Source organism: Staurois parvus, unplaced genomic scaffold (assembly GCF_062004578.1).
Source record: "Staurois parvus isolate SC_StPar_1 unplaced genomic scaffold, SC_StPar_1.0 ptg001973l, whole genome shotgun sequence".
Classification (NCBI taxonomy): domain Eukaryota; kingdom Metazoa; phylum Chordata; class Amphibia; order Anura; family Ranidae; genus Staurois; species Staurois parvus.
Genome location: NW_028319769.1, coordinates 132489 through 160430, shown reverse-complemented (window position 1 = coordinate 160430; position 27942 = coordinate 132489). Strand labels below are relative to the sequence as shown.

The 27942-nt window shown below is 50.5% G+C and overlaps 1 protein-coding gene across 1 annotated transcript in view; it reads left to right on the top strand.

Moving 5' to 3' along the window:
- Positions 1-27942, top strand: part of LOC149433127 (protein sel-1 homolog 3-like) — a 141531-nt gene that overhangs the window by 33413 nt on the left and 80176 nt on the right. Inside the window, exons 7-9 of the mRNA XM_089664624.1 lie at positions 7779-7911; positions 21809-21929; positions 23385-23528. Of these exons, the coding sequence (XP_089520750.1) occupies positions 7779-7911; positions 21809-21929; positions 23385-23528 (398 nt within the window). The remainder of the gene's footprint in view (positions 1-7778; positions 7912-21808; positions 21930-23384; positions 23529-27942) is intronic.

Below are 27942 nucleotides of genomic sequence, written 5' to 3'. Positions count from 1 at the left end.
TCTACCCCATTCCCGCCTACAGGGCACTTCTACCCCCTTCCCGCCTACCGGACACTTCTACCCCATTCCCGCCTACAGGGCACTTCTACCCCCTTCCTGCCTACAGGACACTTCTACCCCCTTCCCGCCTACAGGGCACTTCTACCCCCTTCCTGCCTACCGGGCACTTCTACCCCCTTCCTGCCTACAGGGCACTTCTACCCCCTTCCTGCCTACAGGACACTTCTACCCCCTTCCTGCCTACAGGGCACTTCTACCCCCTTCCTGCCTACAGGACACTTCTACTCCCTTCCTGCCTACCGGGCACTTCTACCCCCTTCCTGCCTACAGGGCACTTCTACCCCCTTCCTGCCTACAGGACACTTCTACCCCCTTCCTGCCTACAGGACACTTCTACTCCCTTCCTGCCTACAGGGCACTTCTACCCCCTTCCTGCCTACAGGACACTTCTACTCCCTTCCTGCCTACAGGGCGCTTCCACCGCCTTCCCGCCTACCGGGCACTTCTACCCCCTTCCAGTCCAGGCCAATTTTCAGCTTCCAGTGCTGTCACACTTTGATTGACAATTGCGCGGTCATGCAACATTGTACCCATATGAAATGTTTATTATTTTTTTCTCACAAATAGAGCTTCCTTTTGGTGGTATTTCCTCCCCGCTGGGGGTTTTACTTTTTGAGCTATAAACAAAAAAACTGCAAAAAATGTTAAAAAAAAAAAAAGTTTCTTTGTTTCTATTATAAAATGTTACAAACAGGTAATTTTTCTCCTTCACTGATGTGCGTTGATGAGGCAGCACTGATGTGCGTTGATGAGGCAGCACTGATGTGCGTTGATGAGGCAGCACTGATGGGCACTGATAGGCGGCACTGATGAGGTGTCATGGATAGGCAGCACTGATAGGCGGCACTGATAGGTGACACTGATGATGGGTACTGATAGCACTGATAGGTGGCACTGACTGGCAGCACTGCTGGGCTGCACTGGTGGGCACAGGTGGGTGGCACTGGTGGGTGGGCACTGCTAGGCACAGGTAGGTGGCACTTCTCGGCACAGGTGTGTGACACTGCTGGGCACAGGTGGGCGGAGCTAGTGGGCACACTGCTGGGCACAGGTGGGCGGAGCTAGTGGGCACACTGCTGGGCACAGGTGGGCAGAACTTGTGGGCGGCACTGCTGGGCACCAATCATCAGGGCAGTAATGATCAGTGCCGATCCCCGCTCTAACAACTGCTGCTTCTCGGCAGGACGTTCCCAACGATCTGCCAGCGCGAGGAAAGTGCAGTCAAGAACCGGCAATTGCACTTCCCTGTGATCTCCTCTGTCATTGGACACGGCTGGTCACGTGGTAAAAGGCTGTTGTGATTGGCCATTTACCACATCATGTGATCAGCTGTGTCCGTAGGACACCGATCACGGAGATCGCGGGGGGCGCGCAGGAGAGCGTGTTCCGGGTGGACGTCATATGATGCTCTCCCAGATCTGGCCGGCCGCAGTGTAGCCGTCAAATGCGTTTATTGCGTTTTGAAAAAAGGAAGTTAGTTTAGGTTGAGTCCCCTTTATTCCCTCGTACCCCAAGTCACGGTCACACGTTCGCCTCGGTTAGTCGCTGTGGGCGGGGCATGTGGGGGACCTGTGACAGCACTGCCATTGGATCGTATTTGATCGCCATCAGGACTACAAATACCCCCAGAAATACATCACCGAACATACAGACCGGTCTGTGGACCCTTTTGCTGTTGTGATTACTCGCAGATCGGAAGAGGCGGGGCGACGATTTATTGGTTGTTTTTTGCTTTTCTTATTTTTGGAGCATTTTACAATTTTCTGTTAAGAAACTTCAAAACGGTAAAATATACAAAAAATAAACTCCAGCAGTGGGCGGGGCCTGACATGTTTTCCCAGGGGGCATTACTAGGAGGACCCAGGTGGGTGTGCCCATGATGGGTGAAAGTGGGAGGAGCCTAGTAAAATAGAACCTGGGTCTAATCATTCTATACATAGAACCCGTCCTCCTACCCACTGAGTCCACTTAGTTACTGAGCCACAAGTCAGACTCCCACAGACACGCAGATCTCGGCACAACTGAGCCACAAGTCAGACTCCCACAGACACGCAGATCTCGGCACAACTGAGCCACAAGTCAGACTCCCACAGACACGCAGATCTCGGCAATACTGAGCCACAAGTCAGACTCCCACAGACACGCAGATCTCGGCACAACTGAGCCACAAGTCAGACTCCCACAGACACGCAGATCTTGGCACAACTGAGCCACAAGTCAGACTCCCACAGACAAGCAGATCTCGGCACAACTGAGCCACAAGTCAGAGTCCCACAGACAAGCAGATCTCAGCACAACTGAGCCACAAGTCAGACTCCCACAGACACGCAGATCTCGGCACAACTGAGCCACAAGTCAGACTCTCACAGACACACAGATCTCGGCAATACTGAGCCACAAGTCAGACTCCCACAGACACGCAGATCTCGGCAATACTGAGCCACAAGTCAGACTTCCACAGACACAGATCTCTGCCACATACTACTGAACCCTTCATCTACCGCTCACCTCTTCCACTGCTAAACCCTGCACCCCTTGTCCACCACTCATCTCTGCACCCCTTGTCCACTCATCTCTGCACTCCTTGTCCACCACTCAGCTCTGCACCCCTTGTCCACCACTCATCTCTGCACCCCTTGTCCACTCATCTCTGCACTCCTTGTCCACCACTCAGCTCTGCACCCCTTGTCCACCACTCATCTCTGCACCCCTTGTCCACTCATCTCTGCACCCCTTGTCCACCATTCGTCTCGGCACCCCTTGTCCACCACTCATCTCTGCACCCCTTGTCCACCACTCAGCTCTGCACCCCTTGTCCACCACTCATCTCTGCACCCCTTGTCCACCACTCAGCTCTGCACCCTTTGTCCACCACTCGTCTCTGCACCCCTTGTCCACCACTCCTCTCTGCACCCCTTGTCCACCACTCAGCTCTGCACCCCTTGTCCACCACTCAGCTCTGCACCCCTTGTCCACCACTCGTCTCTGCACCCCTTGTCCACCACTCATCTCTGCACCCCTTGTCCACCACTCAGCTCTGCACCCCTTGTCCACCACTCGTCTCTGCACCCCTTGTCCACCACTCAGCTCTGCACCCCTTGTCCACCACTCATCTCTGCACCCCTTGTCCACCACTCAGCTCTGCACCCCTTGTCCACCACTCATCTCTGCACCCCTTGTCCACCACTCATCTCTGCACCCCTTGTCCACTCATCTCTGCACCCCTTGTCCACCACTCGTCTCTGCACCCCTTGTCCACCACTCATCTCTGCACCCCTTGTCCACCACTCAGCTCTGCACCCCTTGTCCACCACTCATCTCTGCACCCCTTGTCCACCACTCATCTCTGCACCCCTTGTCCACCACTCATCTCTGCACCCCTTGTCCACCACTCAGCTCTGCACCCCTTGTCCACCACTCAGCTCTGCACCCCTTGTCCACCACTCGTCTCTGCACCCCTTGTCCACCACTCGTCTCTGCACCCCTTGTCCACCACTCGTCTCTGCACCCCTTGTCCACCACTCGTCTCTGCACCCCTTGTCCACCACTCAGCTCTGCACCCCTTGTCCACCACTCATCTCTGCACCTCTTGTCCACCACTCATCTCTGCACCCCTTGTCCACCACTCATCTCTGCACTCCTTGTCCACCACTCAGCTCTGCACTCCTTGTCCACCACTCGTCTCTGCACTCCTTGTCCACCACTCATCTCTGCACTCCTTGTCCACTCAGCTCTGCACCCCTTGTCCACTCATCTCTGCACCCCTTGTCCACCACTCATCTCTGCACTCCTTGTCCACCACTCATCTCTGCACTCCTTGTCCACTCATCTCTGCACTCCTTGTCCACCACTCATCTCTGCACCCCTTGTCCACCACTCGTCTCTGCACCCCTTGTCCACCACTCAGCTCTGCACTCCTTGTCCACCACTCGTCTCTGCACCCCTTGTCCACCACTCGTCTCTGCACCCCTTGTCCACCACTCAGCTCTGCACTCCTTGTCCACCACTCGTCTCTGCACCCCTTGTCCACCACTCAGCTCTGCACCCCTTGTCCACCACTCATCTCTGCACCCCTTGTCCACCACTCAGCTCTGCACCCCTTGTCCACCACTCATCTCTGCACCCCTTGTCCACCACTCATCTCTGCACCCCTTGTCCACTCATCTCTGCACCCCTTGTCCACCACTCGTCTCTGCACCCCTTGTCCACCACTCATCTCTGCACCCCTTGTCCACCACTCAGCTCTGCACCCCTTGTCCACCACTCATCTCTGCACCCCTTGTCCACCACTCATCTCTGCACCCCTTGTCCACCACTCATCTCTGCACCCCTTGTCCACCACTCAGCTCTGCACCCCTTGTCCACCACTCAGCTCTGCACCCCTTGTCCACCACTCGTCTCTGCACCCCTTGTCCACCACTCGTCTCTGCACCCCTTGTCCACCACTCGTCTCTGCACCCCTTGTCCACCACTCGTCTCTGCACCCCTTGTCCACCACTCAGCTCTGCACCCCTTGTCCACCACTCATCTCTGCACCTCTTGTCCACCACTCATCTCTGCACCCCTTGTCCACCACTCATCTCTGCACTCCTTGTCCACCACTCAGCTCTGCACTCCTTGTCCACCACTCGTCTCTGCACTCCTTGTCCACCACTCATCTCTGCACTCCTTGTCCACTCAGCTCTGCACCCCTTGTCCACTCATCTCTGCACCCCTTGTCCACCACTCATCTCTGCACTCCTTGTCCACCACTCATCTCTGCACTCCTTGTCCACTCATCTCTGCACTCCTTGTCCACCACTCATCTCTGCACTCCTTGTCCACCACTCATCTCTGCACCCCTTGTCCACCACTCGTCTCTGCACCCCTTGTCCACCACTCAGCTCTGCACTCCTTGTCCACCACTCATCTCTGCACCGCTTGTCCAACACTCATCTCTGGGATGACTGTAGATTGTAGGAAACCATCCAGAAGTACAACTCGCCCTCAGGATATCGCCCGGCACTTCCTCCTCGGGGCTCTGCCAAGAAATCCGCATCGCCCTCGGGATATCGCCCGGCACTTCCTCCTCGGGGCTCTGCCAAGAAATCCGCATCGCCCTCGGGATATCGCCCGGCATTTCCTCCTCGGGGCTCTGCCAAGTCCAATCCATTCTCTCGGAATGTCTGCAGACGGCGTTGTGTCATTTTATGATGATTAGTTGGCACCGGAGACATCCGGAGGAGAAGACTTTATACTGGAAATGGTGGATTGTCACAAAGGATCAGCAGTCGGGGAATTAAAGTGGAACTTCAGCCAAAGTTTTCCATTTTGGGTGGAGAAGAAACGAAGAGAAGCCTTAGTGTTGTCTGTGTCCCCACTGGGGAGATTCAATGCACTTTCTTTGTAGTCACCGGGACAGGAAGTAATGGGAAGTCTTCCTAATAGGGACACCTGACAGAGGCTTTAACCTCCCAGATGTAGAGTATCATCCCACCCGATGTATCATCCAATCAGATGTATCGTCCAATCAGATGTATCATCCCACCCGATGTATCATCTAATCAGATGTATCGTCCAATCAGATGTATCATCCCACCCGATGTATCATCCAATCAGATGTATCGTCCAATCAGATGTATCATCCAATCAGATGTATCGTCCAATCAGATGTATCATCCCACCCCATGTATCATCCAATCAGATGTATCGTCCAATCAGATGTATCATCCAATCAGATGTATCGTCCAATCAGATGTATCATCCCACCCCATGTATCATCCAATCAGATGTATCGTCCAATCAGATGTATCATCCTACCCCATGTATCATCCAATCAGATGTATCGTCCAATCAGATGTATCATCCTACCCCATGTATCATCCCACCCGATGTATCGTCCAATCAGATGTATCATCCCACCCGATGTATCGTCCAATCAGATGTATCATCCCACCCGATGTATCGTCCAATCAGATGTATCGTCCAATCAGATGTATCGTCCAATCAGATGCATCATCCCACCCGATGTATCGTCCAATCAGATGTATCGTCCAATCAGATGTATCGTCCAATCAGATGTATCATCCCACCCAATGTATCGTCCAATCAGATGTATCGTCCAATCAGATGTATCATCCCACCCGATGTATCGTCCAATCAGATGTATCGTCCAATCAGATGCATCATCCCACCCGATGTATCGTCCAATCAGATGTATCGTCCAATCAGATGTATCGTCCAATCAGATGTATCATCCCACCCGATGTATCATCCAATCAGATGTATCATCCCACCCAATGTATTGTCCAATCAGATGTATCGTCCAATCAGATGTATCGTCCAATCAGATGTATCGTCCAATCAGATGCATCATCCCACCCGATGTATCGTCCAATCAGATGTATCGTCCAATCAGATGCATCATCCCACCCGATGTATCGTCCAATCAGATGTATCATCCCACCCGATGTATCATCCAATCAGATGTATCGTCCAATCAGATGTATCATCCAATCAGATGTATCGTCCAATCAGATGTATCGTCCAATCAGATGTATCATCCCACCCGATGTATCATCCAATCAGATGTATCGTCCAATCAGATGTATCATCCCACCCGATGTATCGTCCAATCAGATGTATCATCCCACCCGATGTATCGTCCAATCAGATGTATCATCCCACCCGATGTATCGTCCAATCAGATGTATCGTCCAATCAGATGCATCATCCCACCCGATGTATCGTCCAATCAGATGTATCGTCCAATCAGATGCATCATCCCACCCGATGTATCGTCCAATCAGATGTATCATCCCACCCGATGTATTGTCCAATCAGATGTATCGTCCAATCAGATGTATCATCATTGTAAGACCGAGCCCAGGGAAGGGATCTTTGCTGTAAGTCCGAGCCCAGGGAGGGGATCTTTGCTGTAAGACCGAGCCCAGGGAAGGGATCTTTGTTGTAAGACCGAGCCCAGGGAGGGGATCTTTGCTGTAAGACCGAGCCCAGGGAGGGGATCTTTGCTGTAAGACCGAGCCCAGGGAGGGGATCTTTGCTGTAAGACCGAGCCCAGGGAGGGGATCTTTGCTGTAAGACCGAGCCCAGGGAAGGGATCTTTGTTGTAAGACCGAGCCCAGGGAGGGGATCTTTGCTGTAAGACCGAGCCCAGGGAGGGGATCTTTGTTGTAAGACCGAGCCCAGGGAAGGGATCTTTGTTGTAAGAGCGAGCCCAGGGCAGGGATCTTTGCTGTAAGAGCGAACACAGGGAGGGGATCTTTGCTGTAAGAATGCGCACAGGGTGGGGATCTTTGTTGTAAGAGCGAACACAGGGAGGGGATCTTTGATGTAAGAGTGAGCCCAGGGAGGGGATCTTTGTTGTAAGAGCGCACACAGGGAGGGGATCTTTGTTGTAAGAGCGAGCCCAGGGCAGGGATCTTTGCTGTAAGAGCGAACACAGGGAGGGGATCTTTGATGTAAGAGTGAGCCCAGGGAGGGGATCTTTGTTGTAAGAGCGCACACAGGGAGGGGATCTTTGTTGTAAGAGCGCACACAGGGAGGGGATCTTTGTTGTAAGAGCGCACACAGGGAGGGGATCTTTGTTGTAAGAGCGCACACAGGGAGGGGATCTTTACAGTTGCACTGATGAAGACACTTTAGTTGAATAAGGAAAAGGTCCAAATGAAAGGCAGAAACCGAATTCCTCCAGAAAACGATCTTCCTTCTTCTGACAGGTTCCCGGATAATATTTTCCTGTCCGATGTTTCCGGGACTTTCCATCTGGGCGGGTGTAAGTACGTTCACGGGATCCGAGCGTTCTACGGACCCAGCCTCTACTACAGGAACAAGATGGCGTCCATATACAAGGTGAGCTGTCCATCCACAACCACGGGCTCCAATCACAAAGTGACAGTTGTTCTCAGCCAATGAGATTCCAGAATTACAATCTGCTCCAATGACACAGCTGACACGCCAGCATACAAAGTGACAGTTATTTTCAGCCAATGAGATTTCAGAATTAGTCTGCTTCCATTCACACAGCTGATGCGCCAGCATACAAAGTGACAGTTAATCTCAGCCAATGAGATTTCAGAATTACAGTCTGCTCCATTCACACAGCTGACAAGCCAGCATACAAAGTGACAGTTGTTTTCAGCCAATGAGATTCCAGAATTACAGTCTGCTTCCATTCACACAGCTGACACGCCAGCATACAAAGTGACAGTTATTCTCAGCCAATGAGATTTCAGAGTTACAATCTGGCTCAGTTCACACGAGCATTTTTTTTCAGCTCCTAGAAGCTGTTCTCAGCATACATTTCCCTGCTCCTAGCGTTCTCCTGCGTCCATTCACACTGCTTCAGGCTGTTAGCATTTGTTGAGCTTCAGCATTGAGGAGCAGAAAAAAAATAGTTTTTGTAGTTTTTTTTTGCGTTTTCCAGCAGAAATAACGCTAAACACGGCAGAACGCTCCCTCCAGATCTTTTGTAGCTTTTTGTTTGCTCTCCATGTACTGTAAAAACACTAATATTATTATACATTATTATTATACAGGATTTATGGCGCCAACAGTCTGCTCAGCGCTTTACAATATAACGGGAGACAATACAGCAACAATACAGTTCAATACAAGAGGGATAGGAGGGCCTGATCCTGGGAGCTTACAATCTAAGAGGGAGGGCCCTGATCCTGGGAGCTTACAATCTAAGAGGGAGGGCCCTGATCCTGGGAGCTTACAATCTAAGAGGGAGGGCCTGATCCTGGGAGCTTACAATCTAAGAGGGAGGGCCCTGATCCTGGGAGCTTACAATCTAAGAGGGAGGGCCCTGATCCTGGGAGCTTACAATCTAAGAGGGAGGGCCTGATCCTGGGAGCTTACAATCTAAGAGGGAGGGCCTGATCCTGGGAGCTTACAATCTAAGAGGGAGGGCCCTGATCCTGGGAGCTTACAATCTAAGAGGGAGGGCCCTGATCCTGGGAGCTTACAATCTAAGAGGGAGGGCCCTGATCCTGGGAGCTTACAATCTAAGAGGGAGGGCCCTGATCCTGGGAGCTTACAATCTAGGAGATACATACACACCCCTCACTTCCTACATTTCTCATTAAAATAATGTAGGACTTGTTTTTTTCCTGTGTGCATACAACATGTGTTGGCAGTTTATGTTGTCCCCTGCACCTGGAAACAGCACATTTTCCCACAAAAACTGATGGAATCATTGGGACTAAAATAATAATTTTAACAAAAAGTAAGCCATTAATTTTAAAAAATACTGATTAGTTTAATTGAGCATAGAGAGTGTAACCTACTAATACTAGGTGGACAGGATCTTGGATTTTAACTTTAAAACCAGTTTGTCCGCACCACCAACCATTGTCCAGGTTAAATAACAAGTCAAAATAAAACAGATGGCGCTGAATATGAAAATGGCAGAACGCTTTGCATTTCTGGCTATTTTCCATTCTGCCTTGGATGCCATAGCTAGTTTTCATGAGAATGCAACTAGGAACCGGTCTGCGCTCTTTAGAATGCTATATGTTTAGAATGTTCACAAGTTCAACACACAAATCAACAAATCTCATTGTCCTTTACAACAGCAGCGAAATATATGCTGATAAAGAACATTGTAATTAGGTTGTAATCCAGCCTTTCATTTTGTTCCTATCACAAAGTAGTTTTAGAAACCTGAGAATGAATGGTGTTACTTCGATTCTAATCACATCATTGCCTGGAAACATATTTTCTCCTAAAGTGTACAGCATGTCAGGGCAAACCTATGTAATGCATGTCTGCAGTACATGAACATTTTCCCATGTTTTATTCTTGCAAGTACAGAAAATACCAGTTGATCTGCCAACAGGTCCCAATGTCGGATGACAACACACAGCTTTGTTGTTGGCCTAAGTGGTGTCAGCCCTCCCATTTTTGTAATTTTTTTTGCCAAACTACTCCAATGCACCTAAGCTCACTTCTCCACAACATAAAGGCTATTGGCCCATTCACGCTAGATGTGCTGTGCAACCTTTCCCTGCACAGTTTGAATACAAGGCATATATTTTTGTTCCCTATAATACCAGTTCACACCACCATATGAGGCTGTGTGTGCTGAAAAAAAAAAAAAAAGTTAATTGTGCACTACTATTTTCAGTGTGGTGTGGCGCAACACAATCCAACGCATCACACAGCACTGTAGCCAATAAAAATGCAATAAAATGTTTGTGACATTTCAATAATGTTCATACAAAAATAAAATTAAACAGTGCAATGCACCGGAATTAGTGCAATAGCACTATTATGGGTAGCACAGTGGCTAAATAGTTAGCACTCCTTCCTGGCAGTACTCGGGTCATTGGTTCAAATCCCAACCACGGCACCACCTGCCTGAAGTTTGCATGTTCTCCCTGTGCCTGCGTGGGTTTCCTCCCACACTCCACAGACATGCTGGTAGGTGAATTGGATCCTGTCTAAATTGGCCCTGTGTATGTATGAATGTGAGTTAGGGACCTTAGATTCTACGCCCCTTGAGGGTTAGGGACTGATGTGAATGTACAATATATCTGTAAAAGCGCTGCGTAAAAATTGATGGTGCTATATAAGTACCTGGAATAAAAAGATAAATATTCCTCCCATCACACACCAGCGACCACGCATTCAGCGCAACTGCTGTTGTGAATAAGCCATAATTACTATGTATTCCCAAGAAAACACTAGGTGGGTTAAAGTAGACTTGTTGAGGTTGATTTACTAAAGGCAAATAGGCTGTTCAATTTGCAAGGGAATGTTCCCCAGAGCTTTGTGAGTGTGCTGAAATTTCACTTTACAAAGAATGCCCAATCATGTGCAAAGAAAATTAAAAAAAACAGCATTTATGCTTGCACATGATTGGATGATGGAAGTCAGCAGAGCTTCACCACATTCTCTAATCTCTGGGAAAAATTCCCATGCAAAGTTCAACATGATCAGGGATTGTTTTTTTGCATTTATCAAACAGATACAACAAAACTCTTTGAATGGACTAGAAAGCAACAAATAGAAAAGTTCAGTGTTAGGGTTTACATAAATGTTTCTTCTAACAGTCCAAAAAATAAACAACAGTTAAATTAAGTGGCTGCTACATAAACTGACCTGAGAGATGGATAGATTAAAATGCTGTGCTGTATTCTATGTGGTAAAGGGGAGGGGCTCTGACGTCACGACGCCGCGGTGGACGAGCGGCGCCAGCTAAACAGGATTGATACACATGCCAGCTGATAACTGCACTTATGGATCAAATGTGAGTGGCGTTTTCCTAATAATAAATAGGCTCTGACCTCACAAAGGATAAGGCACCATTTGTGGTTTTTTTGTTTTTACATGGTGCAATTGAGAGGAGGAAAAATCATCTTTACCACCCCCATAAGAAATCCATTGAGGGTTAAGTGTGGAAGGAGGGAGACCTCTGGTGGCAATAAGGCAACCCAGCATTGGATGGAGATACGCAGCTAAAGTAAAGATTCCCACCTTGTCCAGTGAGGACAAAAAGTGTGTTTAGCCAGCTTGTCTGGCTAACAAGGAGGTGAGCGCACACCTATCCACAGAGCACGGGAAGTGTGGCACTATATACTTCACCTATAGAAGCATAAAGAGGACTGTTATATAATTGGCAGAATATTATTTTTATAAATTCCATTTTTTTGATTTACACACTTTATGTTGCACTTGTTTGAAGCACTCTGTTTTCACGGTATTATTTGTAATATCATTCACTATGAGTAGTTCAGTTTTAAATGTGGAGCGCGGCACGTATATGTATATCTAGATACATATCATTATTTATGTTTTCTTGTAATAGCTTATCACTTGCTATCCGCCCAATAGCAGAAGTACTGCTACAGAGCAGCATGGCTGCGCAAAATCACGTATATATATATACATGATTTGCATTGCTGGGTAGGGGGCACCGCTATTGCTAAGGATGTCAATCACCAGGTCTCAGCCGGCGCTTGGTGATCGATAAAACGCTAACGCTCCCAAACACTTCTGAATGCGACTAAAAAATGCCATCAGCAGCATTTTATATCCAGCGTTTTTTCAGCTTAAAGGAACCTCCTGTGTGGAGCGTAAAGCAGGGAAATCCTCTCCTTGTGCCGTGTTTGTGACCGGAGGTCAGTATAGAACATGTAATATGTAGCGGCATTCCAGTCCAAGAACACGCCAGAGTCCAGCGGGTCCCTCAGGGTCGGGGCTCCTACATGTGAACAACACACCAGCCATATTGTACAACAAAGACCCCAAACTCCCTGCTCAGGACCTACAGCTCGGGGGTCCCAGCTGTCCCAGATCGGCCTTTCTGCTGCCGGGTGTGAAGGGTAGAAAAATAAAAACCGGAATTTCCAATCTTCGGCCAATCCTAGAGCTGCAGCGCTACCAATGAACCAATGAAAACATTCCATCCAACTGTCCCTACTGGAACCAGCTCCATCGTCTGTCCCTCTACTGGAACCAGCTCCATCGTCTGTCCCTCTACTGGAACCAAATCCCTCCGTCTGTCCCTCTACTGGAACCAAATCCCTCCGTCTGTCCCTCTGCTGGAACCAGCTCCATCATCTGTCCCTCTGCTGGAACCAGCTCCATCGTCTGTCCCTCTACTGGAACCAAATCCCTCCATCTGTCCCTCTGCTGGAACCAAGTCCCTCCGTCTGTCCCTACTGGAACCAGCTCCATCGTCTGTCCCTCTACTGGAACCAAATCCCTCCATCTGTCCCTCTGCTGGAACCAAGTCCCTCCGTCTGTCCCTACTGGAACCAGCTCCATCGTCTGTCCCTCTACTGGAACCAAATCCCTCCATCTGTCCCTCTGCTGGAACCAAGTCCCTCCGTCTGTCCCTACTGGAACCAGCTCCATCGTCTGTCCCTCTACTAGAACCAAATCCCTCCGTCTGTCCCTCTACTGGAACCAAGTCCCTCCGTCTGTCCCTACTGGAACCAGCTCCATCGTCTGTCCCTCTACTGGAACCAAATCCCTCCGTCTGTCCCTCTACTGGAACCAAGTCCCTCCGTCTGTCCCTACTGGAACCAGCTCCATCGTCTGTCCCTCTACTGGAACCAAGTCCCTCCGTCTGTCCCTACTGGAACCAAGCCCCTCCGTCTGTCCCTCTACTGGAACCAAATCCCTCCGTCTGTCCCTCTGCTGGAACCAAATCCCTCCATCTGTCCCTCTACTGGAACCAAGTCCCTCCGTCTGTCCCTCTACTGGAACCAAGTCCCTCCGTCTGTCCCTCTACTGGAACCAAATCCCTCCCTCTGTCCCTCTACTGGAACCAAGTCCCTCCGTCTGTCCCTCTGCTGGAACCAAGTCCCTCCGTCTGTCCCTCTACTGGAACCAAATCCCTCCCTCTTTCCCTCTACTGGAACCAAGTCCCTCCGTCTGTACCTCTGCTGGAACCAGCTCCATCGTCTGTCCCTCTACTGGAACCAAATCCCTCCGTCTGTCCCTCTGCTGGAACCAGCTCCATTGTCTGTCCCTCTACTGGAACCAAATCCCTCTGTCTGTCCCTCTGCTGGAACCAGCTCCATTGTCTGTCCTACGCTGGAACCAAGTCCCTCCGTCTGTCCCTCTGCTGGAACCAGCTCCATCGTCTGTCCCTCTACTGGAACCAAGTCCCTCCGTCTGTCCCTACTGGAACCAAGCCCCTCCGTCTGTCCCTCTACTGGAACCAAATCCCTCCGTCTGTCCCTCTGCTGGAACCAAATCCCTCCATCTGTCCCTCTACTGGAACCAAGTCCCTCCGTCTGTCCCTCTACTGGAACCAAATCCCTCCCTCTGTCCCTCTACTGGAACCAAGTCCCTCCGTCTGTCCCTCTGCTGGAACCAAGTCCCTCCGTCTGTCCCTCTACTGGAACCAAATCCCTCCCTCTTTCCCTCTACTGGAACCAAGTCCCTCCGTCTGTACCTCTGCTGGAACCAGCTCCATCGTCTGTCCCTCTACTGGAACCAAATCCCTCCGTCTGTCCCTCTGCTGGAACCAGCTCCATTGTCTGTCCCTCTACTGGAACCAAATCCCTCTGTCTGTCCCTCTGCTGGAACCAGCTCCATTGTCTGTCCTACGCTGGAACCAAGTCCCTCCGTCTGTCCCTCTGCTGGAACCAGCTCCATCGTCTGTCCCTCTGCTGGAACCAAATCCCTCCGTCTGTCCCTCTGCTGGAACCAAATCCCTCCGTCTGTCCCTCTGCTGGAACCAGCTCCATCGTCTGTCCCTCTGCTGGAACCAAATCCCTCCGTCTGTCCCTCTGCTGGAACCAAATCCCTACGTCTGTCCCTCTACTGGAACCAAGTCCCTCCGTCTGTCCCTCTACTGGAACCAAATCCCTCCGTCTGTCCCTCTACTGGAACCAAGTCCCTGCGTCTGTCCCTCTGCTGGAACCAGCTCCATTGTCTGTCCCTCTACTGGAACCAAATCCCTCCGTCTGTCCCTCTACTGGAACCAAGTCCCTCCGTCTGTCCCTCTGCTGGAACCAAATCCCTCCATCTGTCCCTCTACTGGAACCAGCTCCATCGTCTGTCCCTCTGCTGGAAACAAATCCCTCCGTCTGTCCCTCTACTGGAACCAAATCCCTCCGTCTGTCCCTCTACTGGAACCAAATCCCTCCGTCTGTCCCTCTGCTGGAACCAGCTCCATTGTCTGTCCTACGCTGGAACCAAGTCCCTCCGTCTGTCCCTCTACTGGAACCAAGTCCCTCCGTCTGTCCCTCTGCTGGAACCAAATCCCTCCATCTGTCCCTCTACTGGAACCAGCTCCATCGTCTGTCCCTCTACTGGAACCAAATCCCTCTGTCTGTCCCTCTGCTGGAACCAAATCCCTCCATCTGTCCCTCTACTGGAACCAGCTCCATCGTCTGTCCCTCTGCTGGAACCAAGTCCCTCCGTCTGTACTTCTGCTGGAACCAAATCCCTCCGTCTGTCCCTCTGCTGGAACCAAATCCCTCCGTCTGTCCCTCTGCTGGAACCAAGTCCCTCCGTCTGTACTTCTGCTGGAACCAAATCCCTCCGTCTGTCCCTCTGCTGGAACCAGATCCCTCCGTCTGTCCCTCTACTGGAACCAGCTCCATCGTCTGTCCCTCTACTGGAACCAAATCCCTCCGTCTGTCCCTCTGCTGGAACCAGATCCCTCCGTCTGTCCCTCTGCTGGAACCAGATCCCTCCGTCTGTCCCTCTACTGGAACCAAATCCCTCCGTCTGTCCCTCTACTGGAACCAAATCCCTCCATCTGTCCCTCTACTGGAACCAAATCCCTCCGTCTGTCCCTCCGTCTGTCCCTCTGCTGGAACCAGATCCCTCCGTCTGTCCCTCCGTCTGTCCCTCTGCTGGAACCAAATCCCTCCGTCTGTCCCTCTGCTGGAACCAAATCCCTCCGTCTGTCCCTCTGCTGGAACCAAATCCCTCCGTCTGTCCCTCTGCTGGAACCAAATCCCTCCGTCTGTCCCTTCGCTGGAACCAAATCCCTCCGTCTGTCCCTACGCTGGAACCAAGTCCCTCCGTCTGTCCCTCCGTCTGTCCCTCTGCTGGAACCAAGTCCCTCCGTCTGTCCCTCTGCTGGAACCAAATCCCTCCGTCTGTCCCTCTGCTGGAATCAAATCCCTCCGTCTGTCCCTCTGCTGGAACCAACTCCCTACGTCTGTCCCTCTGCTGGAACCAAGTCCCTCCGTCTGTCCCTCTACTGAAACCAAGTCCCTCCGTCTGTCCCTCTGCTGGAACCAAGTCCCTCCGTCTGTCCCTCTACTGAAACCAAGTCCCTCCGTCTGTCCCTACGCTGGAACCAACTCCCTACGTCTGTCCCTCTGCTGGAACCAAGTCCCTCCGTCTGTCCCTCTGCTGGAACCAAGTCCCTCCGTCTGTCCCTCTACTGAAACCAAGTCCCTCCGTCTGTCCCTCTACTGAAACCAAGTCCCTCCGTCTGTACCTCTGCTGGAACCAAGTCCCTCCGTCTGTCCCTCTGCTGGAACCAAGTCCCTCCGTCTGTCCCTCTGCTGGAACCAAGTCCCTCCGTCTGTCCCTCTGCTGGAACCAAGTCCCTCCATCTATAGGTGTTGGGGATTCGGGGTGCAGAAGTCATGTGTAATGGACCTCAGCCCCCCACAACTGGGTATCCCCATCAAGAAGCTGCTTCTCAGTCTCTGGAACACGAGATCAGTGACTGCAGTAATGCGGGAGGTACACAGATACAAGATATATACACTCGGGGGACAACCCCCCCTCCCTGCATAATGACACAGGGTGGGGCAATCCCTCCTCCCTGCATAATGACACAGGGCGGGGCAATCCCCCTCCCTGCATAATGACACAGGGCGGGGCAATCCCCCCTCCCTGCATAATGACACAGGGCGGGGCAATCCCCCTCCCTGCATAATGACACAGGGCGGGGAAATCCCCCCTCCCTTCATAATGACACAGGGCGGGGCAATCCCCCCTCCCTGCACTATGACACAGGGCGGGGCAATCCCCCCTCCCTGCATATGGACACAAGGCGGGGCAACCCCCCTTCCCTGCATAATGACACAGGGCGGGGCAATCCCCCCTCCCTGCATAACGACACAGGGCGGGGCAACCCCTCCTCCCTGCACAATGACACAGGGCGGGGCAATCCCCCCTCCCTGCATAACGACACAGGGCGGGGCAATCCCCCCTCCCTGCACAACGACACAGGGTGGGGCAATCTACATTTAGTAACAAGAGACACACCAGCAGCAAGTCCCATCAGGGGGGAGGGCTGCTGCAGACACCCCTCCCCCCCCCACCCCCACCAAGCCAATACACAAACACATACAGTTGTGTTCACAATAATATCCGTGTGATGATAAAAGTGAGTAAAGCTGCAAATCCTTCTAATCCTTTTCTTTCCATCCACACAAATGCATTGGGAACACGACACATTCTATTCCAAATCACAACAGGAAGAAAAATACATCAAATTTGTGTTGTTCCTCTAAAAAAATGGAAGAAAAGTGAATATTAGATCAAAAAAATGGCCGTGTTTGTATTCTTCTTTACAAACTCCAACATTCACTATATAAACTGAGAAATGTTTGAAGATTTTGCTTTCCTTTGAATGACTTCATGAATATTTGGTTGTAGTCGCACTGTTTCTGAGAACTGCTGTACATCTGTGTTGCATGGAGTCCCCCAACTTCTGGCCCCTGTGATCAGGTATTCCAGCCCAGGATGATTGGACCACATTCCACACTTCTTCTCGATTTCTTGGTTTGGCCTCAGAAACGGCATTTTTGATGTCACCCCACAAGTTTTCTATTGGATGAAGATCCGGGGATTGGGCTGGCCACTCCATAACGTCCATCTTGTTGGTCTGGAACCAAGATGTTACACATTTACTGGTGTGTTTGGGGTCGTTGTCTTGTTGGAACCCCCATTTCAAGGGCATTTCCTCTTCAGCATAAGGCAGCATGACCTCTTCAAGTATTCTGATGGATTCAAACTGATCCATGATCCCTGGTATGCGATAAATAGGCCCAACACCGTAGTATGAGAAACATCCCCATATCATGATGCTTGCACCACCATGCTTCACGGTCTTCACAGTGTACTGTGGCTTGAATTCAGTGTTTGGGGGTCGTCTGACAAACTGTCTCCGCCCACTAGACCCAAAAAGAACAATTTTCCTTTCATCAGTCCACAAAATGTTGCGTCATTTCTCTTTAGGCCGGTCAATGTGCTCTTTGGCAGATTGTAACCTCTTCAGCACACGTCTTTTTCCCAACAGTGGGACTTTGCGGGGACTTCTTGCAGATAGCTTGGCTTCACATCGGCGTCTTCTAATTGTAACAGTCCTCACAGGGAACGTCACACCTTCTTTCATCTTCCTGGAGCTGATTGTTGGCTGAGTCCTCACAGGGAACGTCACACCTTCTTTCATCTTCCTGGAGCTGATTGTTGGCTGAGTCCTCACAGGGAACGTCACACCTTCTTTCATCTTCCTGGAGCTGATTGTTGGCTGAGTCCCCCCCATTTTGGCTATTCTTCTATCCATTCCAATGGTAGTTTTTCGCTTTCTTCCGCGTCTTTCAGGTTTTGGTTGCCATTTTAAAGCATTTGCCATCATTTTAGCTGAGCAGCCGATCATTTTCTGCACTTCTTTATATGTTTTCCCCTCCAATCAACTTTTTAATCAAGGTACGCTGTTCTTCTGAACAATGTCTGGAACGACCCATTTTCCTCAGAATTTCAGAGAGAAATGCACTGTAACCAGAATGTCCAACATTTGCTGCCTTCCTTCCTTAAATAAGGGCAATCATTGCCACCTGTTTATCAAAGAATGAATGACGTCACTAATAGAACTCCACACGGCTATTATTGTGAACACGCCCCTTTCAATGAGTGATTCAATGACACAGAATCAGCAGCATGCATGTCATGACTGTCGGGTCTGTTGGATTTCTATGACTCTACTACACCTGCTAGGAAATTATCTGCCATGTAGAAATATCATTTCCACCAAAAACAGAGATTGATCCGGTTAGTGATGTCTGACGGCTAGTATTTTCAACACAACTGTACATCCCATAATAGTTTGCTCCCAAGCAAGACACACAATAGAACAATGGGATGCAACCACATGACACCAAACAATGAACAACCCCCCCCCCCAATATTGGGACAGATCCCCCTGTACCCCTAACAGGCACAGGGGGACTTACACATAAGAGGGATATGGGGAGCTGAGACAGGGGTCTCCCCACCTCTCCAAAGTGAGCTGCGTTCCATGGGCCCCCCACCCAAAGTGAGCTGTGTTCCATGGGCCCCCCACCCAAAGTGAGCTGTGTTCCATGGGCCCCCCACCCACAGTGAGCTGTGTTCCATGGCCCCCCCACCCAAAGTCACTCCCGTCACAGCGTGTGTCTATAAGTGTTGGGGGATTAGGGGTGCAGCGGGTGTGTCTATAGGTGTCGGGGGATTAGGGGTGCAGCGGGTGTGTCTATAGGTGTCGGGGGATTAGGGGTGCAGCGGGCGTGTCTATAGGTGTCGGGGGATTAGGGGTGCAGCAGGCATGTCTATAGGTGTCGGGGGATTAGGGGTGCAGCGGGCGCATGTCTATAGGTGTCGGGGGATTAGGGGTGCAGCAGGCGTGTCTATAGGTGTCGGGGGATTAGGGGTGCAGCAGGCGTGTCAATAGGTGTCGGGGGATTAGGGGTGTAGCGGGCATGTCTATAGGTGTCGGGGGATTAGGGGCGTAGCGGGCATGTCTATAGGTGTCGGGGGATTAGGGGCGCAGCGGGCATGTCTATAGGTGTCGGGGGATTAGGGGTGCAGCAGGCGTGTCAATAGGTGTCGGGGGATTAGGGGTGTAGCGGGCATGTCTATAGGTGTTGGGGGATTAGGGGTGCAGCGGGCATGTCTATAGGTGTCGGGGGATTAGGGGCACAGCGGGCGTGTGTCTATAGGTGTCGGGGGATTAGGGGTGCAGCGGGCATGTTTATAGGTGTCGGGGGATTAGGGGCGCAGCGGGCGTGTGTCTATAGGTGTCGGGGGGTTAGGGGTGCAGCGGGTGTGTCTATAGGTGTCGGGGGATTAGGGGTGCAGCGGGTGTGTCTATAGGTGTCGGGGGATTAGGGGTGCAGCGGGTGTGTCTATAGGTGTCGGGGGATTAGGGGTGCAGCGGGTGTGTCTATAGGTGTCGGGGGATTAGGGGTGCAGCGGGTGTGTCTATAGGTGTCGGGGGATTAGGGGTGCAGCGGGCGTGTCTATAGGTGTCGGGGGATTAGGGGTGCAGCAGGAGTGTCTATAGGTCTCGGGGGATTAGGGGTGCAGCGGGCGTGTCTATAGGTGTCGGGGGATTAGGGGTGCAGCGGGCGCATGTCTATAGGTGTCGGGGGATTAGGGGTGCAGCAGGCGTGTCTATAGTTGTCGGGGGATTAGGGGTGCAGCAGGCGTGTCTATAGGTGTCGGGGGATTAGGGGTGCAGCAGGCGTGTCTATAGGTGTCGGGGGATTAGGGGTGCAGCAGGCGTGTCTATAGGTGTCGGGGGGTTAGGGGTGCAGCGGGCGTGTCTATAGGTGTCGGGGGATTAGGGGTGCAGCGGGCGCATGTCTATAGGTGTCGGGGGATTAGGGGTACAGAGGGCGTGTGTCTATAGGTGTCGGAGGATTTGGGGTGCAACAGGCATGTGTCTATAGGTGTCGGGGATTAGGGGTACAGAGGGCGTGTCTATAGGTGTCGGGGGATTAGGGGTGCAGCGGGCGTGTCTATAGGTGTCAGGGGATTAGGGGTGCAGTGGGCGTGTCTATAGGTGTCGGGGGATTAGGGGTACAGAGGGCGTGTGTCTATAGGTGTCGGGGTATTAGGGGTGCAGCGGGCGTGTGTCTATAGGTGTCGGGGGATTAGGGGTGCAGCGGGCGTGTGTCTATAGGTGTCGGGGGATTAGGGGTGCAGTGGGCGTGTCTATAGGTGTCGGGGGATTAGGGGTACAGAGGGCGTGTGTCTATAGGTGTCGGGGTATTAGGGGTGCAGCGGGCGTGTCTATAGGTGTTGGGGAATAGGGGTACAGAGGGCGTGTGTCTATAGGTGTCGGGGGATTAGGGGTACAGAGGGCGTGTGTCTATAGGTGTCGGGGGATTTGGGGTGCAACAGGCATGTGTCTATAGGTGTCGGGGGATTAGGGGTGCAGCAGGCATGTGTCTATAGGTGTCGGGGGATTAGGGGTGCAGTGGGCGTGTCTATAGGTGTCGGGTGATTAGGGGTACAGAGGGCGTGTGTCTATAGGTGTCGGGGGATTAGGGGTGCAGCGGGCGCATGTCTATAGGTGTCGGGGGATTAGGGGTACAGAGGGCGTGTGTCTATAGGTGTCGGAGGATTTGGGGTGCAACAGGCATGTGTCTATAGGTGTCGGGGATTAGGGGTACAGAGGGCGTGTCTATAGGTGTCGGGGGATTAGGGGTGCAGCGGGCGTGTCTATAGGTGTCAGGGGATTAGGGGTGCAGTGGGCGTGTCTATAGGTGTCGGGGGATTAGGGGTACAGAGGGCGTGTGTCTATAGGTGTCGGGGTATTAGGGGTGCAGCGGGCGTGTGTCTATAGGTGTCGGGGGATTAGGGGTGCAGCGGGCGTGTGTCTATAGGTGTCGGGGGATTAGGGGTGCAGTGGGCGTGTCTATAGGTGTCGGGGGATTAGGGGTACAGAGGGCGTGTGTCTATAGGTGTCGGGGTATTAGGGGTGCAGCGGGCGTGTCTATAGGTGTTGGGGAATAGGGGTACAGAGGGCGTGTGTCTATAGGTGTCGGGGGATTAGGGGTACAGAGGGCGTGTGTCTATAGGTGTCGGGGGATTTGGGGTGCAACAGGCATGTGTCTATAGGTGTCGGGGGATTAGGGGTGCAGCAGGCATGTGTCTATAGGTGTCGGGGGATTAGGGGTGCAGTGGGCGTGTCTATAGGTGTCGGGGGATTAGGGGTACAGAGGGCGTGTCTATAGGTGTCGGGGGATTAGGGGTACAGAGGGCGTGTGTCTATAGGTGTCGGGGTATTAGGGGTGCAGCGGGCGTGTCTATAGGTGTTGGGGATTAGGGGTGCAGTACCTGTCCGGTACCTCTTGCTGTCGGGGTCCCCATCCCTGTCTGGGTGACCATTATGGCCAAGCTGTGACCAGTAGAATAGAAGGGGATCCTCCGATGTCGCAGGGGGGGGGGTGTCCTTCTCATTGGGGGGACCCCCAGATATTGATTATTTCTAGATAGCGCATCATCTTCTGCCATAGTAAACCCCTCCCACATCTCTTTCCTCCCTCAGGCCCCGCCTCCGCGGATCATAGAACGTGTCGAGCTGCCGCAGTGGTTTGTGAAGTGTTCCTCCTTCAAGGACGAATGTGCGCTGCGATTCCGGCACTTCTCTGCCGCAGAACAAACCGCAAGTATGAAACGTTCTAGATTTCTGATCTCCAGATGTATGGGAGGTGCTAGAACCATCACTGTGCCCCTCCCCCATCCCCCCTGCCGTCATAGGGTCCACAGACATGGGGGGGCCCGTCCATAGACTCACCCTAGGGACACATTCCTGACACCTCACAGTATGCAGCAAGTGTACCATTGGTCAGAAAAGCTCCAATCACATGTCACCTAAACAGAAGCATTTCCTCAGTCTCCCCTCCCCCAGTGATCAGACTGTACATTGTAACTTTGTAGAAGGGGGAGGAGGCATTTCCTCAGTCTCCCCTCCCCCAGTGATCAGACTGTACACTGTAACTTTGTAGAAGGGGGAGGAGGCATTTCCTCAGTCTCCCCTCCCCCAGTGATCAGACTGTACATTGTAACTTTGTAGAAGGGGGAGGAGGCATTTCCTCAGTCTCCCCTCCCCCAGTGATCAGACTGTACATTGTAAATTTGTAGAAGGGGGAGGAGGCATTTCCTCAGTCTCCCCTCCCCCAGTGATCAGACTGTACACTGTAACTTTGTAGAAGGGGGAGGAGGCATTTCCTCAGTCTCCCCTCCCCCAGTGATCAGACTGTACACTGTAACTTTGTAGAAGGGGGAGGAGGCATTTCCTCAGTCTCCCCTCCCCCAGTGATCAGACTGTACACTGTAACTTTGTAGAAGGGGGAGGAGGCATTTCCTCAGTCTCCTCCCCCAGTGATCAGACTGTACACTGTAACTTTGTAGAAGGGGGAGGAGGCATTTCCTCAGTCTCCTCCCCCAGTGATCAGACTGTACATTGTAACTTTGTAGAAGGAGGAGGAGGCATTTCATCAGTCTCCTCCCCCAGTGATCAGACTGTACATTGTAACTTTGTAGAAGGGGGAGGAGGCATTTCCTCAGTCTCCTCCCCCAGTGATCAGACTGTACATTGTAACTTTGTAGAAGGGGGAGGAGGCATTTCCTCAGTCTCCCCTCCCCCAGTGATCAGACTGTACATTGTAACTTTGTAGAAGGGGGAGGAGGCATTTCCTCAGTCTCCTCCCCCAGTGATCAGACTGTACATTGTAAGTTTGTAGAAGGGGGCTGATCTGTGTCCGACATTTGTGAACACCGCCCAGAACTGGCCAGGTATCAGGATTTCCAGGATTGTGTCATCTATGTATCGGCATCTCAGTTTGGGAAGTGGATGGTGACTCTGGATGATGCCGGAACAGAGATGGTGCCGTCCTTCTGGAGAGGAATGCAGCAGAGGACCCATCAGGCCCATACTGTGATCTGAGAGGTGATGACTTCCTGGACGTGGTACAAGGACACCGAATGCCACGTCCGATGCCACGTCCGATGCCACGTCCGATGCCACATCCGCCCCTTCAGGGACCTGCATTGGTTTGATGTTTTCTTGGTTCTGATTGGTTTATCTTTCTCTTGCTTGCATGGTTTCCATGGTTTCCCAGGAGACTGCAGAGACCCCCTTGGTGATCTTATGGCGGGCTTCCTGTCCAGCAATGCCTCTCCGCAGTGTACAGAATGGGAAGGACCCCCTCCCCCCCACAGGGCGCTGATTACCAAGCTGCTGAGGAAGAGAGGCTCTCGGGGAGGTAAGTGCGGCGGCTCAGTGACCTGATAATTCTCTGGTTGTCAGATGGGCGGTAATGTGGAATATTTGTGTCCGAGATTAGTCAGGAAATCTTCTGTATTTTCCATGTTTTCTTCTGACATTCCCGATGTTTACAGACCTCAGTAGCTTCAACTAAACCTCTGACCAGAAACAGGAACAAAGTGAGGACCAATTCAGAGGCGGGCTACCATGTGGGCTACCATGCGGGCTACCATGCGGGCTACCATGTGGGCTACCATGCGGGCTATCATGTGGGCTATCATGCGGGCTATCATGTGGGCTACCATGCAGGCTATCATGTGGGCTATCATGTGGGCTATCATGTGGGCTACCATGCGGGCTACCATGCGGGCTACCATGCGGGCTATCATGTGGGCTACCATGCGGGCTACCATGTGGGCTATCATGTGGGCTACCATGCGGGCTACCATGCAGGCTACCATGCAGGCTACCATGCGGGCTACCATGTGGGCTATCATGCGGGCTACCATGCGGGCTACCATGCAGGCTATCATGTGGGCCACCATGCAGGTTATCATTTGGGCTACCATGCGGGCTACCATGCAGGCTACCATGCGGGCTACCATGTGGGCTATCATGTGGGCTACCATGCAGGCTATCATGTGGGCTACCATGCATTGTGCCAACACGCTCGTTACTGCAGCACCATGGTACAACAATGGATGGGGGATGGTAAATTAGGGAGCTTAGCCATGAAGTTGGGAAACGTCCATTTCCAGTGAAACTACACGACTCCACCAATGAGAGGAGGACTCTGAGAACCCATCAGACCCCAATGGGGAGGAGTCTCCTGCTGGATCTCTATACTGACATGGACGGGGGATGGGTGAGGAATGTAAGGACGCCCCAACATTGGATGGAAATGATGGACCTACAGAGGACTGAATTCACAGACACCCCGAAAATCCAAGTGAAGAAATGATGCAGCAGGAGAGTCCATGTTGGTGAAATGTCATTGCAGCAACTCAGAATGGCCCTCAGTAGCCTATGTGGCCCCCATGTGCTTGTATGCATGCCTGACAACGTCGGGGGAGGGTCCTAATGAGACCACGGATGGTGTCCTATGGGATTTCATCCCAGATCTGGACCAGGACATCACTGAGCTCCTGGACAGTCTGAGGTGCAACCTGGGGGCGTCGGATGAACCGAAACATGACATCCTAGAGGGGCTCTATTGGATTTAGGTCAGCTCCTGCACCAGGAGGAACCCAGGACCCACCGCGCCAGGAGGAACCCAGGACCCACTGCACCAGGAGGAACCCAGGACCCACTGCACCAGGTCTGTGCGTCCCTCCATGGATATGCCCCCCCAGACCATCACTGACCCACCACCAAGGCGGTCATGCTGAACCATGTTACAGGCAGCAGAACGTTCTCCACGGCTTCTCCAGACCCTCTCACGTGTCACATGTGCTCAGGGGGAACCTGCTCTCATCTGTGAAAAGCACAGGGTGCCAGTGGTGGACCTGCCAATTCTGGGGTTCAATGGCCAATGCCAATCCAGCTCTATGGTGCCGGGCAGTGAGCACAGGGCCCACTAGGGGACGTCGGGCCCTCAGGCCACCCTCATGAAGTCTGTTTATGATTGGTCAGAGACATTCACACCAGTGGCCTGCTGGAGGTCATTTTGTAGGGCTCTGGCAGGGCTCATCCTGGACAAAGGAGCAGATACCGGTCCTGCTGATGGGTTAAGGACCTTCTACGGCCCTGTCCAGCCCTCCTAGAGGAACTGCCTGTCTCCTAGAATCTCCTCCGTGCTCTCGTCTCCTGGAATCTCCTCCGTGCTCTCGTCTCCTGGAATCTCCTCCATGCTCTCGTCTCCTGGAACCTCCTCCGTGCTCTCATCTCCCGGAACCTCCTCCATGCTCCCGTCTCCTGGAACCTCCTCCATGCTCTCATCTCCCGGAATCTCCTCCGTGCTCTTGTCTCCTGGAACCTCCTCCGTGCTCTTGTCTCCTGGAATCTCCTCCGTGCTCTTGAGACTGTGCTGGGAGACAGCAAACCTTCTGGCAATGGCAGGTATTGATGTGCCATCCTGGAGGAGTTGGACTGCCTGTGACCTCTGTAGGGTCCAGGTATGGCCTCATGGTACCAGTAGTGACACTGACCCGAGCCAAATGCAAAACGAGTGAGAGACAGTCAGGGAAGATGAGGGGGGAAAAATGTCAGTGGTCTCCACCGGTAAAACCATTCCTGTTTTGGGGGTTGTCTCATTGTTGCCCATCTAGTGCCCCTGTTGGTGATTTCATGAACACCAAAGCAGCTGAAACTGATTACCATCCCCCTCTGCGACTTACCTGACCAGATCCATATCCCAGGAGAGAAAATCGACTTCATGCGACTCGGATCACAAAGTCTGCCTTTCATGTTTTGGAGCCGTGTGTGTGTGTATATATATGTTCCTCTGTATACTGTGTATATATATATTCCTCTGTATACTGTGTGTATATATATGTTCCTCTGTATACTGTGTATATATATATTCCTCTGTATACTGTGTGTATATATGTTCCTCTGTATACTGTGTATATATATGTTCCTCTGTATACTGTGTGTATATATATATTCCTCTGTATACTGTGTGTATATATATTCCTCTGTATACTGTGTATATATATATTCCTCTGTATACTGTGTGTGTATATATTCCTCTGTATACTGTGTATATATATATTCCTCTGTATACTGTGTGTATATATTCCTCTGTATACTGTGTGTATATATGTTCCTCTGTATACTGTGTATATATATATTCCTCTGTATACTGTGTGTATATATATGTTCCTCTGTATACTGTGTATATATATATTCCTCTGTATACTGTGTATATATATTCCTCTGTATACTGTGTATATATGTTCCTCTGTATACTGTGTATATATATGTTCCTCTGTATACTGTGTGTATATATATATTCCTCTGTATACTGTGTGTATATATATTCCTCTGTATACTGTGTATATATATATTCCTCTGTATACTGTGTGTGTATATATTCCTCTGTATACTGTGTATATATATATTCCTCTGTATACTGTGTATATATATTCCTCTGTATACTGTATATATATATTCCTCTGTATACTGTGTATATATATTCCTCTGTATACTGTGTGTATATATATATTCCTCTGTATACTGTGTATATATATTCCTCTGTATACTGTGTGTATATATTCCTCTGTATACTGTGTATATATATATTCCTCTGTATACTGTGTATATATATTCCTCTGTATACTGTGTGTATATATATTCCTCTGTATACTGTGTATATATATATATTCCTCTGTATACTGTGTGTATATGTTCCTCTGTATACTGTGTGTATATATATTCCTCTGTATACTGTGTGTATATATTCCTCTGTATACTGTGTATATATATATATTCCTCTGTATACTGTGTATATATATATATTCCTCTGTATACTGTGTATATATATTCCTCTGTATACTGTGTATATATATTCCTCTGTATACTGTGTATATATATATGTTCCTCTGTATACTGTGTATATATATTCCTCTGTATACTGTGTGTGTATATATTCCTCTGTATACTGTGTGTATATATATTCCTCTGTATACTGTGTGTGTATATATATTCCTCTGTATACTGTGTGTATATATATTCCTCTGTATACTGTGTGTATATATATATTCCTCTGTATACTGTGTGTATATATATATTCCTCTGTATACTGTGTATATATATATTCCTCTGTATACTGTGTATATATATATTCCTCTGTATACTGTGTATATATATATTCCTCTGTATACTGTGTATATATATATTCCTCTGTATACTGTGTGTATATATTCCTCTGTATACTGTGTATATATATATTCCTCTGTATACTGTGTATATATGTTCCTCTGTATACTGTGTGTGTATATATTCCTCTGTATACTGTGTATATATATGTTCCTCTGTATACTGTGTATATATATATTCCTCTGTATACTGTGTGTATATATTCCTCTGTATACTGTGTATATATATGTTCCTCTGTATACTGTGTGTATATATATTCCTCTGTATACTGTGTGTATATATTCCTCTGTATACTGTGTGTATATATATTCCTCTGTATACTGTGTGTATATATTCCTCTGTATACTGTGTGTATATATATATTCCTCTGTATACTGTGTGTGTATATATTCCTCTGTATACTGTGTATATATATTCCTCTGTATACTGTGTGTATATATATTCCTCTGTATACTGTGTATATATATTCCTCTGTATACTGTGTGTGTATATATGTTCCTCTGTATACTGTGTGTGTATATATTCCTCTGTATACTGTGTGTATATATTCCTCTGTATACTGTGTATATATATTCCTCTGTATACTGTGTGTA